The sequence below is a fragment of the Myotis lucifugus genome, unplaced genomic scaffold (assembly GCF_000147115.1).
Source record: "Myotis lucifugus unplaced genomic scaffold, Myoluc2.0 scaffold_484, whole genome shotgun sequence".
Taxonomy (NCBI): Eukaryota; Metazoa; Chordata; class Mammalia; order Chiroptera; family Vespertilionidae; genus Myotis; species Myotis lucifugus.
In genome coordinates, this window is record NW_005871532.1 from 209,754 (window position 1) to 228,527 (window position 18,774).

The 18,774-nt window shown below is 43.3% G+C and overlaps 1 protein-coding gene across 1 annotated transcript in view; it reads right to left on the minus strand.

Annotated features, from left to right (window-relative positions):
• The window catches only part of TECTA (tectorin alpha), a 107,428-nt gene that overhangs the window by 34,806 nt on the left and 53,848 nt on the right, over positions 1-18,774 (minus strand). The window contains 5 exon segments of the mRNA XM_023744715.1: positions 217-503; positions 2,587-2,891; positions 18,570-18,671; positions 18,674-18,703; positions 18,706-18,767. Coding sequence (XP_023600483.1) covers positions 217-503; positions 2,587-2,891; positions 18,570-18,671; positions 18,674-18,703; positions 18,706-18,767 — 786 coding nt within the window.

The following is an 18,774-nucleotide window of genomic DNA, read 5'->3' on the forward strand; positions in this document are numbered from 1 at the left end:
CTCGGTGAAAAATTCACAGTGATACCACCTAACCCAGTTCCTTCCTCTGCCACACAAGACACTACTGAGGCCTCTGATGTGTCTCTTTGTATCCTGAAAACTCCATAGACTTTGGCTTGCTCTATCCAGGAGAAGAAAGTGATGCTATGGAAAGAGCATTTTCCACGGCCGCCCCATGGAAGGGGAGGGTGGGCCCGAGCGTGGCGGGCCTCTCACCTCTTCTGCATGCCGTTGGTTTTCCAGCTCTGGGCCAGCACCACACTGCTCACCACTGGCTTCCCCCGCAGGGTCACGTAGTCGTCAGTTAAGTCCCCATTGAAGTTGCCACAGAGGCCACACACTTTGTTCTGCAGCCTCTCGCTGATGCTGATTTTTATGACGTTGAAGCCGTTGTAGTATATCTGGATGTCGGGGCTGGTGTCAATCACCAGGAACCCTTCGCTGCTGTAGATTTTGGTTGCCAACCCAGTTATAAAAGGGACATTCACTTGTGTGCCGTTCACCTATGGAAGACAATAAAAGTAAATGATCCTTAGAGCAGAGGTTTACAAGCATTGACTGTGACGGGCCAGAGTTAATATTTTATGATCTCTACTGCTACTCAACTCCAACCTCATGGCAGGAAAGCAGCCCATAGACAAGATGTCACTGAGGCTGTGTTCCAATAAAGTTTTACTTACAAACACAGGCAGCAAATAAATTTGGCTAAATCCTGTACTTTGCTGTCCCCTGTTCCAGAGTTCAAGGACACTCACTCATCTTACTGGCCACAGCTCCCCACAAAGAAGCAAAATATGAAAGCAGAGGTAAGAAAACATTAGAAAAATATAACCCACAACCAATGGCTGGATTTCCCAAGCATAAACCAATGACTGGAAATCAAGTTCAATCCTGCACTGACGAGTCTAACATGGCTAGCGTGAACCGCAGGAGTGTTGCTATCTTTACTGTTTTCTTGCCTATAATGTTGACAGGAGTCCAGCCCAGAGAGCCTGTAGCATAGCATTTTCTGCATTCATCATTTTCCTGCTTTATAACAATGTCTTTTCTTAGCTCTTAGGATATAACATAACATGCTTTTCTTATACTTACAAAACAAATTGTATTTTTTTTCACCTGCAGGTTATTAGTAATTTTTATTTCTTAAAAAATCAGAAGCCTTTAAAAATATGATTATTTTCTATTTTTGTAGCTTGGGGTAGTTTATTCAGCAACAATGTCAGTTTTGCTGTGTTGGGGGCTATGTTCACTCTGGCTCCTGGATTCTGGACCAGTATCATTGTGTCTACATGGGCCAATTTGCAAAAGGGACTGGGAGTTCAAAAAATAGTAGCAGCTTTCCCTGAAGTTAAAAACCAGCAGCAGAATGTAAACGCTTCCTTTAAGCTTGCAAAATACTGCCAGGCCTTTGCCTAACTCTGGATACTAAGCTACATGATGACTGTCCAAATAAAGATACACTCCCTTACTTAAGCCAATGATGGAAAGCAGATACGCACAATACTATTCAATTCCAAAAAATGCTCGTGTGTGTCCTGGCTCTATCCCTGCCTCCCTGGCTGTAACCGGAGCATCGAGGTCTGACGCTATCCTCAGGTCTACCTGTGGCGAGCAGCTGGTTTACCTGACGCTGGGAGTCCCTGTCAATAGTTCTCTAGAGCAGGTTACCTTCTTAAATGGAAGGGGTGGGAGGAATCTGAGTGAGAGAGGCATGTTCACTACGGGGTGGGCTGAGGTTCATTCATGCATTTATTTATTTTTCTATGTGTCTAAGATGCACAAGAAGCCAGGCAGCTGTCCCAGGGCAGCCAGCTGAGGACATCACCACCTTCGCCTGTTTGCCTCCCGCTGGCATGTCCTCCTGGGCCTGTCCTAGTGGGGGTGCTCCCTCCTTCAGGGTGTTGTTTAGCTACTTGTGTTTTTAGGCCAATGCTCGCCTTCTCTCCGCTTCTGGAAAAGATGGCAGAGATGGAAGAACGTGTCTGCGTGTAGGTGGGCAGGGCCAGAATAATTGTAACGGCTCAAATGAGATGCTCACCGGGAATTAATCCAGAGAGAGCGGAGGCCTCTGCCACGTTATCACCCGAAGCTCCGTGGGCACCGGCATCATTACACCCGAGATCCTGTGCGTGCCCCGCAAGCCCCGGACTGTCAGCAAAGGGACAAAGGGGCCCGTTCCTATGCTCGTAGAACCTTTATACCGCCTGCTTTAAAATCTGGGGCTCTGCCCTGGCTGGTTTGGCTCAGTGGATAGAGCGCCCGCCTGCGGACTGCAGGGCCCCAGGTTGGATTCTGGTCAGGGTACCTGCCCGGTTGCAGGCTCATCCCCAGTGGAGGTCGTGCAGGAGGCAGCCAATCAATGATTCTCTCTCATCACAGATGTTGCGCTCTCTCCCTCCCTCTTCCTTCCTCTCTGAAATCAATAAAAATACATTTAAAAATAAAATACAAATAAAACCTGATGATGTGTGCGTGGTGCCTATGCAGCAGCAGCCTGTGACCCTCACATCTGGTCATCAGGAAAGCGCCTGCGCAGGCCCTGGCCAGGCCGCCTGCACGTTTCCTAGCACCAGGGCGGGCGGTCACCTTGACGGTGTTGCGGTCGCTGATGAGAATCTGCTCCTCGTTGATGTAGAAGTAGACGGGCGAGATGATGGTGAGGTTGGGGGACGACCACTTGTCGAAGTTGATGATGAGCTGGAAGGAGATGTCGGGCAGCTTCTGGCAGATGGTGGAGAGCACGAAGGCGCAGTTGGCAGGGAAGCGCAGGAAGGCGCCGTCGAAGGTGCGGAAGACGCCGCCGCCAGCCGCCAGGCAGTAGGAGGTCCTGGTGCTGAAGCAGCCGCGCACCCCCGTTGGCGCAGGGGGGCATCTCCTCGGCCGGATTTGGACTTGGGGGGGGGGCCGCCATTGGGATCAAGTTTCCCCCCGAAAACCAGCCCCCCCCCCCCCCCCCAAGAAGCCCTTTTCCCAAAAAAAGGCTGCTTACCTTTCTTTAATGGAACTGATATTTGCAACAGGGAGCAGTAGAAAGGCTGCTTTCATTCAAATGCTACATCAGTTCCATGCAATTCAGATGCGAGACAATATGCAATTTAGCCTTTACTGGTTTCAGTCAAGAATTTGGCAGCTGTACAAGAATTTGTAGAATTACCCACAGGCAACCTGAATGTGCAGCTGTTAGGCTCTCAGATGGACTAGGTGAAAAGCAAATCTCTTTGGTAAAAAATTATTGTGGACCCATGGAAGCATGGAGAGAAGGTGGGGGAGGTTGGGTGGGAAGTAATCAACCAAGGACCTTGTATGCATATATGCATGGCCTATGGACACAGACAATGGGGCAGTGAGGGCCTGGGGTGGCCTGGCAGGAGAGGGTCAATGGAGGGGAGGGGGGAGGGACATATATAATACTTTCAACAATGAAGGATTATTTTTAAAAAATATTATTCTAACAAGTACTCCATTCCACTTCAAGGATGACATTTAAATTCATTCAAGAATAATAAACCAGCCCTTCAAATCCTAAATAGATAAAAAGAAGTGGTAGCCAACCCTTATGATGAACCATTTAACATTTCACAATACCCAACACTCCAGACTTTTTTCTTGTATCAAGGCCACTTCTTTTTATTTCTATTGCAAGTACCTCCATTTCTGTGTCATGAGTGAGAGATCTAAAAAACAGTGATGTTCCGTGAAAGGAAAGGTTTAGGATCAGGCCAACTGGATTCCACACCAGCCTTGGCATGATATATGTGCCACCTTGAGCAGCACGACTCACCGCCCAGGCTGTCAGTTTGCTATCTCTAAATTAAAGATAATAACGTCTTGCAGGGCACTCCTGATTTTGGTCCAGATGAAAGAGTAAGTAAATGCTGTGCTCACCATTTCCCATCAAAATTATATCTAAATTATAGAACAGCCATCTTTGAGAACCACTGTAGACTAGTGGGACAGGATCCTATAACTGAAAATATAAACAGAGCCATGTTGAGGTTGGAAGGAGGGGTAGGGATGTGAAATGGTTGATCCCACACTGTGTGGTGGATAGGAATCCGCAGGGATATGTTGGCTGTGGAGGTCCCCCCTGAGGAGTGAGGGGTCCCAGTCCCCCACGGGATTCTTCAGTCAGAGTACCAGTGCCAGGAAAAGTAGTCCCCACAATGCCTTTCTGTGAAAATCAGCTAAGACTCCATTTGGGTGAGACAGGGTTGCTGGAGTCCCAGGCATTCCTCTTAAAGGGCCCAAGCAGAGCACAGACTCACTTGCTTACAAAAACTCACACTAAGCTCTAGTGAAGGGGCAATAGCTCAAAAAGTATGTGGGACGCATGGGGAAGAAATGAATCGCCCTGCTTCAGAGCAAGGGCTGGAGGGTCAGATCTCTCTGGGACTAAAGTGCCTGCAGGTGCCATTTTTCCTTTGTTGAGCCCTTCCCCCAAATAGATGCCAGGTATAGGCAGGCACCAAATCTGAGTCTCAATTAACCTGGCTAACATGGCTAGCTCACCACACCCTGGTAATTCCCTGGGACCCCAGCAGAGGGCAAGGAGGCCCCAGAACCAACACACCCATGGCAGAACCAACTCAGACACTTTAGAGCAACACCCAAATAGCTCAACAAATGATATGCTCAAAGTGTGGACTTAATAGGAACCAGAAACCCACTAAGGTGAATTCCATACAATAGCTTGTCACAAGCCAGTCCTCACAGCAAGTCAGCCATAGGGTCAATCCCACCCAATGACAGGCCAACAGCAATCAAGGGTCAACAACAATAGGAGGGTATTTTCAATCCACACAAGGGACACCATGGAACACCTAGCTCAGGTGACCAGGGACTTGCACCATTGCGCCACACAAAAAAACCTACCTACTACATAAAAATGCTCTGCAAAAACTGGGAGATGAAGCAGATCTACCTGATATGTAGCTACACAGGGAGGTAGCCAAAATAAGGAGACACAGTAAATGTCCCAAATAAATGTCCCAAATAAAAGAACAGGACAAAACTTGCAACTAACCAGGTACAGAGTTCAAAACAATGGTTATAAGGATGCTCAATGAACTTAAGAAAAGAATAAATGAACTCAGTGAAACTCGTACTAGAAACCATAGGAAAAAATATCAAAAATGAAGAATACAATAACAGAAATTAAGAATACATTAGATGGAATCAACAGCAGATTAGGTGAAGTGGAGGGCCAAATCAGTGATCTGGAAGACAAGCAAATAGAAAACAGTAGAACAGCAATTTGAAAAAAGAATTTTTAAAAAGTGAAGACAGTTTAAGGGACCACTAAGACAACATTGGAATCATAGAAGGTACCATAAAAGTCCAGAAATTGCAGGGAGTTCAAAACAAGATGAACCCAAAGGGGCCTACACCAAGAAACATATAATTAAAATGCCAAAGGTTAAAGACAAAGAGAGAATCTCTTAAAAGCAGCAAGAAAAAAAGCAGTTAGTTACCTACAAGAGAGTTCCCATAAGACTGCTGATTTGTCAACAAAAATGTTGCAGGCCATAAGGGATTTGTGCAAAATAGTCAATGTGCTGAAGCAGGACCTACACCAAGATTATTCTACCTAGCAAGGCTATAGCTTAGAATTGATAAAGAGATAAAGAGCTTTCCAGATGAGAAAAAGCTAGAGGAGCTCATCACCACCAAACCAGCATTACAATAAATGTTAAAGGGACTTCTCGAAGGAGAAAAGATAAAAAATATGAATAAGAAAATAGTATAAAGAAAAAACTCTCACTTATAATGGTAAACACATAATAAAAACAGTGGATCAACCACTTATAAAGTTAGTACAGAAGGTAAAAGGCAAAACTAAGAAAATCATGTGTATTTACAACAGTAAATTTAAAGATACACACAAAAAAGAAGTAATAATAATTACAAAAAATATAAACATGGAGGAGGTAAGTAAAAAGGGTAATAATTTCAGAATGTGTTCAAATGCAAGCAAACATTAGGTTAAAATAGATGGCTATAAACATAGCTTGGTATATAAAGCACAAGTAACCACAAACCAAAAATCTACAAGAGACATACAAGAAATAAAAAGAAAATAATCCAAACACAACACTACAGAAAATCATTAACATAAAAAAGAAAAGAAAGAAACAGAGAACAACAGCAAAATCAGAAAATAATTAGTAAAATGGAAATAACTACAAGCAATCAATAATTACTTTAAATGAAAATGAACTAGAGGCAGATCTCTGGGTGCATAGCTTGGTTCTTTCCACATGCACCTAGGTCCAGCAGAGGAAGCCACAAGCTGTGGATGGCTGAAAGCTCCAAACAGGTTGTCCAGAGCCAGTCACAGATGGCATCTGATTTGGCCTGCAGCAGAGTCCCTCCAAATAGGCCCAGAACCAATCCACACAGAGGCCAGCTTCAGACAACAGCAGAGCAGGGTCCAATAAGCTCCACAAGCAGCACAGCCACAGGGAGGTGTTGGCAGCACCATCGCTGCTGAGGTGAATCCAGTTGGTGTGATTGGCACCGCACAGCAGCCTGCACGCTGTGTTGGGGGTTGAGACTCACTGTCAGCGAGCCTGAAGGTGATCCCATGTACAAATGGGCCAATAGCAATCAAGACTCAATTACAACAGGAGGACCCATGCAACATGCACAAGGAATATCATTAGAGCACCCAGGTCTGGTGATCAGGGAGGCTGTAACACTGGGCTCCACAGGTCACCTCCTATTTAAGCCACCATACCAAGACTGGGAGTCACAGAAGATTTACACAATACTTACAAACAAAAATAAAGGGGAAGCCAAAATGGGGAGACAACAGGCCCCAAGAAGAGCTGAACAAAGTGGAGATAAGCAATTTATCAGATATAGAGTTCAGAGTAATAATTATAAGGATGCTTAACAGCATGAAAAAGGATTTAGAAACCATAAAAAATTCAGAAATGAAGACTGCCATATCCGAAATAAGGAATACACTGGAAGGAACAAACAGTAGCCTCAGTGAAGCAGAGGATCAAATCAGTGAGTGGAAGACAAGGTGGAAAAAAACACCCAATGAAAGCAGCAAAAACAAAACAAAAAAAACCCAAAATTTTTTTAAAAATGAGGATAATTTAAGGGACCTTTGGGACAACATGAAGTGTAACAACATCTATGTCATCACAGTCCCAGGAGAAGAGAGGGAGCAAAGGGTCCAGAAATTATTTAAAGAAATAATTACTGAAAACTTCCTTAACCTGGTGAAGAAAACACATACAAGTCCAAGAAGCACAGAGAGTCTCAAAAAAGATGGACCCAAAGAGGCCTATACCAAGACACATCATAATTAAAATAGAAAAAGTTAAAGACAAAGAGAGAATCTTAAAAGCTGTAAGGTAAAGGAAGTCGGTTACCTACAAGGGAACTTCCATAAAACTATCATCTGATTTCTCAACAGAAACATTTTAGACCAGAAGGGACCGGCATGATATATTCAAAGTGATGAAAAGCACGGACCTACAACCAATGCTACTTTACCCAGCAAAGCTATCATTTAAAAATGAAGGAGAAATAAAACCTTCCCAGACAAGAAAATGTAAAGGTGTTTGTGGCCACCAACGCAGGAGTCCAAGAAATTTTAACAGGTTTCAAGAAGAAGAAAGAGGATGAGGAAGAGGAAAACAGAGGAATGTAGTTTAAAAAATGACAATAAATATGTTTCTATCAATATTCACTTTAAGTGTAAATGGCTTAAATGCTTCAAAGGACATAAGTTAGCTGTTGAATAAGAAAATAAGACCCATATATATGCTGTCTTCAAGAGACCCATGAGAGAGAGAGAGAGAGTGTGTCACACCTCAGAATGGAAGATACACACAGACTGAAAGTACAGAGATAGAAAAAGATATTTCATGTAAATGAAAAGGAAAAAGAAAGCTGGGGTAGCAATACTTATATCTGGCAAAATAGACTTTAAAACTAAGGTTATAGTAAGAGACCAAGGAGGAAAGCACCATAACGATAAAGGGAGCCATGCAACAAGAGGATATAACCCTTGTAAACATGTATGCACCCAAAACAGGAGCACCTAAATATGTGAAGCAAATCTTGATGGACATAAGGGAGAGATTGACAGCGATATACTAATAACTAACAGTAGGGGGTTTTAACACCCTTTTGACATCAATGGATAGTTCTTCCAGACAGAACATCAACAAGGAGATGGCAGCCTTAAATGAGACACTAGATTGAATGAATTTAATTTATATCTTCAAGCCATTTCACCCCAAAGCAGCAGAATATACACTCTTCTCAAGTGCACCTGGGACAATTTCTAATATAGACCACATGTTAGACACAAAACAAGTCTCAATAAATTTAAGAAGATTGAAATCATATCAAGCATCTTCTCTGACCATAATGCTATGAAACTCAAAATCAATCACAAGAAGAAAACTGGAAAACACATAAAGACATGGAGGCTAAATAACATGTTACTAAACCAAGAATGGGTTAACTATGAGATCAAGGAAGAAATCAGATGATACCTTGAGACAAATGAAAATGAAAACATAACAACCCCAAATCTGTGGGACACAACAAAAACAGTCCTAAGAAGGAAATTCATAGCATTATAGGCCTATCTCAAGAAACAAACAAACAAACAAAAAACTCAAATAAACAATGTCACTTTTACACTTAAGGGAACTTGAAGAACAACAGCAAACAAAGCCTAGAGTGAGTAGAAGGAAGGAAATAATAAATATCAAAGCAGAAATAAATGAAATAGAGTCTAAAAAAATATAAATGATCACTGAAACCAAGAGCTGGTTCTTTGAAAAGATAAACAAGATTGACAAACTTTTAACCAGACTCATCAAGAAAAAGAAAAAGAAATAAAATCAGAAATGAAAGAGGAGAAATAACAACTGACACCAAAAATATGCAAAGGATTATGAGAAAATACTGTGAACAACTATATGCCAACAGGTGATCAGGGTGAAATGGATAAATTCCTAGAAACATACAATCTTCCAAAACTAAATCAGGAAGAATCAGAAAATCTGAAGAGTCAGGTTACAACTAGTGAAAATGAAGCAGTAATAAAAAACTCCCAACAAACAAAAGTGCTGGGCTGGATGACTTTAAATGTGAATTTTATCAAACATTCAAAGAATTAAAACCGGTCTTTTTTGCGTTGGCTGGTGTGGCTCAATGGTTGGAGTGTCAGCTCATGGACCCAGGGGTCACTAGTTTGATTCCCAGTTAAGGGCACATGCCTGGGTTGCAGGTTTGCTCCATGCCCCCAGTTGAGGTGCATGTGGGAGGCAACCGGTTGATGTGTGTGTGTGTCTTTCTCACATTGTTGTTTCTCTTTCTCTCCCTCTCCCTCTGAAAAGCAATGGGAAAAAAATCCTTAGGTGAGAATTAACACACACACACACACACACACACAATGCAAAAAAAACCTATTCTCAAACTATTCCAAAAAATTCAAGAGTAGGCAATACTACAAAGCTCATTCTGTGAAGCCAGCCTTATCCTAATTACAAGACTAGATAAAACATGACAAAGAAGAACATTGTAGGGCAATATTCCTGATGAGAATAGATGCTAAAATTCCAGGGATTCAAGTTTGTTAAAATATTCGCAAATCAAGATACCAATGGCATATTTCACAGAAGTAGAGCAAATATTCCAAAAATTTATATGGAACCCCAAAAGACCCCAAATAGCAACAGTGATCTTGAAAATGGAGAACAAAGTTGGAGGAATCATGCTGTCTTATCAAACAACACTACCAGGCCATAGTAAAAAAAAGGGCATGGTACTGGCATAAAAACAGACCTATTATTGATCAGTGGAAGAGTACAGAGATCCCAGAAATAACCCACAACTTTATCATCAATTAATACTTGACAAAGGAGACAAAATCATACAATGGGGTAAAGATAGTCTATTCAATAACTGGTGTTGGGAAAATTGGACATATATGTGCAAAAAAAAGAGGTTAGATAACTTTCTTACACCGCACACAAGAATAAACTAAAAATAGATTAAAGACTTAAATATTTGACTCAAAATTATAAAAATACTAAAAGAAAACATAGGCAGTAAAATTTCAGATATTTCTAGTAGCAATATGTTTTTCTGATAAATCTCCTTGGGCAAAGGAAACAGAATAAAAATAAACAAACGGGACTACATCAAACTAAAGAGTTTTTGCACAGCAAAGGAAACCATCAACAAAATGAAAAGACAACCCACTGAATGAGAGAACATATTCACCAATGATACATCCAATAAGGTGTTAATATCCAAAATTTATAAAGAATTTATAAAACTCAACACCAAAAAAAATCCAATTAAAAAATGGGCAAAGGACCTGAATAGTCAGTCACTTCTCTAAACAGGGCAGACAGATGCCAATAGACCTATGAAAAGATGCTCAGTGTCATTAATCATAAGAGAGATGCAAATCAAAACCACAATGAGATATCACCTCACACTGATCACAATGGCTGTCATCAATAAATCAACAAACAGCAAGTGTTGGTGAGGATGTGGAAAAAAGGGAACACTTGTGCACTGTGGATGAGAATGCAGACTGGTGCAGCCATTGGTGCAGTATGGAGGATCCTCAAAAAATATAAAAATGGGTCTGGCTGGTGTATCTCAGTGGGTTAGAGCACTGTCCCATGCACTGGAATACCATGGGTTCAATTCCTGGTCAAGGCATGTACCTGGGTTGTAGATTTGACCTCTGGACCTGGTCAGGGTGTATGTGGGAGGCAACCAAACAATGTGTCTCGTCTCTCTCTCTCTCTCTCTCTCTCTCTCTCTCTCTCTCTCTCTTTCTCCCCCTTCACCTCTCCCTCCCTCCAAAATCAATGAAAAAAAATATCCTCGGGTGAGGATAAAATAAAATTAAAAATGGAACTGCCTTATGACCCAGCAATTCCACTTCTGGGAATTTATCTGAAGAAACCCAAAACACTATTCAAAAGAATATAAGAATACATGCCCCCTATGTTCATTGCAGTGTTTACAGTAGCCAACATTTGGAAGCAGCCCAAGTGCCCATCAGTACATGAGTGGATAAAAGAGCTGTGGTGCATGTACACAATAGAATATTGCTTGGCCATAAAAAGAAGAACATTTTATCTTTTGTAACAGCATGGATAGGCCTGGAGAACATTGTGCTAAGTGAAATAAGCCAGTCAGAGAAAGACAAGTACCACATGATTTCAGTCATATGTGGAATTTAATAAACACACTGAACTAACCAGCAAAATAGAGACAAACTCATAGATGAAGAGCAGGCCAACAGCTCTGTTGGGGTGTGTGTGTTTAGTGGGTGGAGGGATTGAGAAGAGAGAGAGAGAGAGAGAGAGAGAGAGAGAGAGAACTCATAGATGTGGACAACAGTGTAGTGATTGCGGGGGAAGGGAGTGGTTGGAGGTGGTAGAAGGAATGGTGGGGGGGGGGGGAGATAAGTGGTGATGGAAAAATAGAATAAAGAGAAAAAATAAAAGGAATTCCTTTAAAAATTCTAAAAAAGAAAAAAAGAAGAAAAAATATAAACTAAACTAACTACTCCAATGAACTTAACTAACTGCTCCAATCAAAGACAAGAGGTGGCTGAATTGATAACAATACAAGACCCAAGTATATGCTATCTACATCTACCTACTTCAGACCAAAAAACACAAACAGCCTAAGGTAATGAGATGAAAAAAAATTTCATGCAAATGAAAATAAATCAAAACCTGGGATAGCAATACTTATATCAGACAAAATATACTTTACAGGGTGTAACAAGACAAAGGAAGACATTTATTAATTATAAAGGATCAATAAAACAAACATACAATTTTTGTAAACCTTTACACACCCAGTGTAGATGTACAAAAATATATAAAGCAAATATTGATGGACATAAAGGGAGAGATCAACAATAGGAGACTTTAACACCCCATTGACATCAATGGATAGATCATCCAGACAGAAAATTGACAAGAAACCAGAGGCCTTAAATGACACATTAGACCAGATGGACTTAATTGAAATGTTTAGAACATTTCATCCCTACACAGTAGAATATACATTCTTTTCCAAGTGCACATGAAACATTTTCCAGAGAAGACCACATGTTAGGCTACATAAATAAATTTAAGAAGATTAAAATCATATCAAGCATTTTCTCTAACCACAGTTATATGAAAGTAGAAATCAATTAAAAGAAAAAAACTGATAAACACACAAACACGTGGACTCTAAATAACATGTTACTAAACCAGTGATGGCGAACCTTTTGAGCTCGGCGTGTCAGCATTTTGAAAAACCCTAACTTAACTCTGGTGCCGTGTCACATATAGAAATTTTTTGATATTTGCAATCATAGTTAAACAAATATTTATATTTTTGATATTTATTTTACATATTTAAATGCCATTTAACAAAGAAAAATCAACCAAAAAAATGAGTTCGCGTGTCACCTCTGACACACGTGTCATAGGTTCGCCATCACTATACTAAACCATGAATAGGTTAACAATGAGATGAGGGAAGAAATAAAAAGATACCTTGAGACAAATGAAAATGGAAACTCAACAACTCAAACTTTATGGGACAGAGTGAAAGCAATCCCAAGAGGGAAATTCAAGCATCGCAGGCCTACTTTAAGAAACAATAACATTTCAAATATAAAATCTAAACTTACACCAAAAGGAAATGGAGAAAGAACAACAAAGCCCACAGTGAGTTGAAGAAAAAAAAGTATAAAGACCAGAATGAAAATAAACAAAATAGTATAAAGAAACAATACAAAGGATCAGTGAAACCAAGAACTGATTCTTTGAAAAGATAAACAAAATTGATAAACCTTTAGCCAGACTTACCAAGAAAAAAGGAGAAAGGACCCAAATAAATAAAATCAGAAATAAAAGAGGAGAAATAACACTGACATAACAAAATTCAAAGGATTGTAAGAAAATATCATGAAAAACAACATGTCAACAAATTAAACAATCTGGAAAAAATAGATAAATTCCTAAAAACATGCAATCTTCCAAAACTGAATAAAGAAGAAAAAGGAAATCTGAACAGCACAAATACAACTAATGAAATCAAAGCAGTAAAACAGTAAATTAAAAACAACAACCCAAAAACAAAAACAAAAAAACCTTTTCAAGAAAAAAAGTCCTGGACCAGGTGGCTTCATAGGTAAATTTTACCAAAGACTCAAAAAAGAACTTACACCCATCTTTCTCAAACTATTCAAAAATATTCAAGAGGGAAGACAACCAAGGTCATTGTATGAGGCCAGCATTATCTTAATTCTAAAACCAGATAAAGACACCACAAAAAAAGGAAATTACAGGCCAATATCCCCAAGGAACATACATGCAAAAATCCTCAACAAAATATTAGCACACCAAGTTCAGCAATACATTATAAAGATCATTTATTACTGGGATACAAGGTTGGCACAATATCCAAAAATTAATTCACGTGTTATATCTCATAAACAAAATGAAAGTTAAAAATCATATGATCATATCAATAGATGCAGAAAAAACATCAGATAAAACACAGCACCCATTTATTATAAAAATTCTCAGCAAAGTGGAACTAAAGGAACTCAAAATAACAAAACCACAGCTAACATCGTACGCAACAGGAAAAGCAGTGTTTTACTTAAGATCAGGAAGGAGATCGTGTCCACTATGACCACTCTAGTTCAACATAGTTTCGGGAGTTCTAGTCACAACAATCAGATGAAGGAGAAGATGGAAGGCCTCCAAACTCGGAAGGAAGAAGTGAGACTGTGATTATTGCAGGGGACATGATACCGACATACAGAACCCTAAAGATCCCCCAAACTACTAGAAGTGAGAAATAAACTGAGTAGATTAGCAGGATATAAAATAAATATTCAGAAGTTGGCTGCATTTTAACATACCAATAATGAACTGTCAGAAAGGGAAGTTAAGTAAACAATCCCATTTACAATTGCACTAAAAATACCTGTGAATAAATTTAACCAAAGAGGTAAAGACCTGTCCTCAGAAAATGATGAGACACTGAAGAAAGAAACTGAAGAAGACCCAGATAAACGGGAGGATGTGCCATGCTCATGAATATGAAGAAATAACATCATTAAAATATACATAGTACCTGAAGAAATCTATCGATTCAATGCAATTCCTATTTAATACAATGGCATCTTTCATAGAACTAGAACAAATAATTTTAAAATTTATATGAAACCACAAAATGAGGTCATTCCTGGACCCATGTCTTCCCTCCTTCCAGATCCGTAGAATATTCTAGGGGCCAGCTGCCTCCGATTGGCAGAATAACTGAGTGGATGGCCTGGGCTCTTTCTGATAAATAGTCAAACAGTGCATGCACGGAAAGAGAAAAATAACCTGCCGCATGTGGGTCTGATGAGGGGTAAGTACTCATCCACAGGAGAGTGAAGTGGAGACATGGCACCCCAGTACAGTGACCACCACGGCCTGCTCCTCAGCTCAATCAGACTCAGCAGCTGTGGCCAGGGGACCTCCCTCCATGCTAACGGCTGGCCATGCTCTCTCTCTTCATTTCCAAAGAAATCTGTGGAATCAACAAGCCTCCAAGTCTGTTTGAACTGAGACAAGTAAATGTGGATCATTTGTTTTGTGAGTTAGCAGATATAAGTTATTGTGGAAACTCACTAACTTCCTGATGAAAAGCAGTGAGTACTGTTTATAGTACTAACTAGAGGCCCGGTGCACAAAATTCTGCACTGGGGCGGGGGGGGTCCCCTCAGCCCAGCCTGCTCCCTCTTGCAGTCTGGGAGCCCTCACTCCTTACTGCCTGGCTCACTGCTCCTTAGCGCTGCCATGGAGGCAGGAGAGGCTCCGGCTACCTCCGCTGCGCTTGCCAGCTGTGAGCCTGGCTTCTGGCTGAGCTGTGCTCCCCCTGTGGGAGTGCACTGACCACCAGGGGGCAGCTCCTGCGTTGAGCGTCTGCCCCCTGGTGGTCAGTGAGCATCATAGTGACTGGTTGTTCTGCCATAACGGTCACTTAGGCTTTTATTATATAGACTAGAGGCCCAGTGCACAAAAATTTGTGCACTCGGGGGGGAGGGGGTGTCCCTCAGCCCATCCTGTGCCCTCTAGCAGTCTGGGACCCCTCAGGAGATAACGACCTGCTGGCTTAGGCCTGCTCCCAGGTGGCAGAGGGCAGGCCCAATCCCTAGGTGCAGCCCCTGGTTGGGCTCAGAGCAGGGCCAATTGGGGAGTTGGGGCGCTGCCCCCTGTCATGCACAGAGCAGGGCGGATTGGGAGGTTGCGATGCCACCCTCGGTCACGCTCAGGGTACAGCCGATTGAGGGGTTGGGGCACCGCCCCCTTGTCACACTCAAGGCAGGGTCGATAGGGAAGTTGCGGCGCCACCCCTGTCACGCACAGAGCAGGGCCCATGGGGGGGGGGGTGTTGGGGCTCCGCCCTCTATCACCCACAGAGCAGGGCCGATCAGGGGGTTGGGGCGTTGCACCCTGTCACACACAGAGCCGCAGGGCGATCAGGGGGTTTGGGCGCTGCCCCCTGTCACGCTGATCCCGGTGCCAGGAGGCCTCGCTGCTCTGCTGATCCCGGTGCCGGGAGGCATATTACCCTTTTACTATATAGAATAGAGGCCTGGTGCACGGGTGGGGGCCGGCTGGTTTGCCCTGAAGGGTGTCCTGGATAAGGGTGGGGGTCCCCACTGGGGTGCCTGGCCAGTCTGGCTGAGGGGCTGAGGGCCGTTTTCAGGCTGGCGGGTGACTGAAGCTCCCAACCACTCCTTTTTTTTTTTTTTTTTCTTTTTTTATTCTGGGCCGGCTTTAGCTCTGAGGCCTCGGCTGCTGAAAGCAGGTTTCTGGCCTTTGTTTACCTTCTGTATTTGATACAATGTTGCGGTCCGGCTGGCTGAAGCCCGGCTGACTAACACAGGTTTCTGGGGTTTTGTTTAGCTTCTATATTTGCAACATAGTTGCTTAGAGTTGCAGCTGAGAGGCCAGCAAGTCAGGTGGGGAACGTTGGAGTCCGCAGTCACTGGAGCAAGCAAGCCTCCCTGTTCGCTTCAGTGCATGGCTGCCGGCCGCCATCTTGGCTGGCAGTTAATTTGCATATCACCCTGATTAGCCAATGGGAAGGGTAGCGGATGTACGGCTAATTACCATGTTTCTCTTTTATTAGATAGGACTAGTGGCCCGGTGCACGTAATTCATGCACGTTAAAAGAGAATTAATTAGAGGAAATATTTTAATATTGCTATTTGCCCTTTCTCTATAATAGAAGTGTCAGAGATGAAAGAAAATTAGTAAAATGTATATGAAAATCTCCCTCCTGTCAGAGTCTGGGGCGCACTGTGGGCAGGCGCCACAGCCTGAGGTCCCCCGGTCTGGCACTGGGGTGGGGGGCATGGCCTGAGGTCCCCATCAAGCCCTGCCAGACTGGGGGCACGGCCTGAGGTCCCCTGTCAAGCCCCGTGGGGCAGGGAGCGTGGCCTGAAGTCCCTCGCCCTGGCCAGGTGCCATGCAGCCTCAGGTCCCTGCTGTTCGGTTGTGACGTTATGGCATCCTGGCTAATTTGCATATTCCTCTATTATATAGATAGATAGCTGCCAAGAGCTATCCTATGAGTTCCAAGGGCTTTTATCCCCATCATTTCATTAACACACCTTGATTTTTTATTTACAACACACTGCTCAGGAGAGTAACAATAGCAGTTACCAGTTACTGAACTACGAGGTGCCATGTAGCCGCAAGGCACCTGGCGTGGGTTACTTACACAGCGTCATCTCTGAGCAGGTATTAGTCACATTTCATAGACGCGGCAACTGAGGCCCAGAGTAATGACATGGGTTGTTCAATGTTCCCCGCAAGCCACAGTTTAGCAGGATCAAACCCAAGGATCATTCCTTCGAGCACTGACACCCAGGGTCCCTGCCGAGGGTGCAGGCAGGAGGCTCCAGCGGGGGAAGTGGGGGGGCAGAGATAACACTGCGTTTTCAGGCTTGAGCTGGTTATTTCTTCTCCCAGATTGTGAGAAAATGGAACTTATTATTCTTATCTACCACATAGTCTGCCTTTTCCTTTCAATTATCAATATTTCTAAGAGCTAACTGCAAAACCCATCTCTCCCAAGAAGTCATCTTTGATTAGCTCTACTGTTTAACCCTGCTCTCCCCTGTCTTTCTAATACAACATTTAAGCAAATTTCCCACTGAAGGTGAAATTGAGGGCCACTTCAACATTGATTTCTTTTGTTTATTCCCAAAGTAAAGTAAATTAGTTGTTCTCGAACAAGTCAATGCATCTTTACAAAAAGGAGATAATATTCACTTTTATCTAGTTTATTTCCAACTCAGACATTTCAATTCAATTTGTAAATGCTATTATTTTTAATTTAAATTTGGTTAGTATTACTTTTCACTTGTAATTTTTTCTTGTCAAAGTTTTCTCGTTCTTTCAAGTGCATTTATTTTCCTCTCTGGAACAGATGTTACTAGTAAGTTCCTAAGGCAGGGAACATGCTTTATCATCCTAACAACACCTCTAGCACAGGGATCTGCAAAGAGCCGGCACCCATACTTGCTGTTGTTAGCTGCCTGCTCACAGTGGGAGGCACTGATGGTGTCAGGTGGGTGAGATTCCCTGAGATGGACATTAGTGAGTTGTATAATAGCTGATCACTGGGTTGTACACCTGAAACTAATGTAATATTACATGTCAACTGTAATAAAAATAAAATCTAATTCAGTGTAAACATAAATAAGTAAAATTTATAAAGTACAAAGTAAACGATTTAGTGGGCGCCTATGTTCTACGAAGTGATAGGCACAAAGGACGCCTCCAGGAGCTGCCCGCCTGCGCCCTCTGTGGAGGGGAGCAAAGGCCAGATGTGGGGGCGTGGCCTTCGCAGTCCAGATGAGTCCCTGGGGAACCCCCGGGAGGAAAGGCACCGCTTTCGCTTGCTCCTGTGGGGCCTCAATCGCCAGAAAAGGCAAAGCCACTCGGCCAGCCGCAGGCCCTCTTTCCCAGTTAAATATGTCCTCGGCTGAGGCCAATGCCAATGTGGGACTCAGAGCTCCCACCCTCAAGGCGTTCCGCAGCTCTCAATCAAGTCAGCGGGAGAGAGGCCAGGGCAGGGCAGCGGGAGAGAGGAGGGGTCCGCCGCGGTCTCTGCCGAGGAGGGGGGGACCGGCCTTAATTCATTTCCAAGCCCCATACTTCCAGTGAGCGAAGCGCCTCTGCGCCTGTGCGGACCTCCCTGCAGATGCGCACCCACTCCTCACAGCAAAGCGCGGAGGTCGGCCAATTGGGATCACCTTTTTTTTTTTTTTTTAATGTTTTCCCACTGATTTTTAGGGAGAGTGGAAGAGAGAGAAAGAGAGAAACATCCATGTGAGAGAAGCACATCGATTGGTTGCCTCCTGCACAGGCTCCGGGCGGGGGGAGGAGCCTGCAACCGAGGTGCGCGCCCTTGACCTGATGATCCGGGGCGAACCCGGGGCTCTGCCCAGGGAGCCACAGGGCCAGGGCGGAAGGGCCAGGGCGGGGCACCGGCAGCAGCGGGTCGGGCGCCCACCTCGTAGTATTTGCCATCGGCGTAGCAGCCACAGCTGTGCGGCAGGATGCAGCTCTTGCCGTTGAGCACGTAGCCCCGTCGCACTGGCAGCCCTCCACGCAGTAGTGGTGCAGTCGCTCTTGAGGCGGATGCGGCAGCGCGGCTGGCACACACTCACGCAGCTCTCGTAGTGGCTGTGGG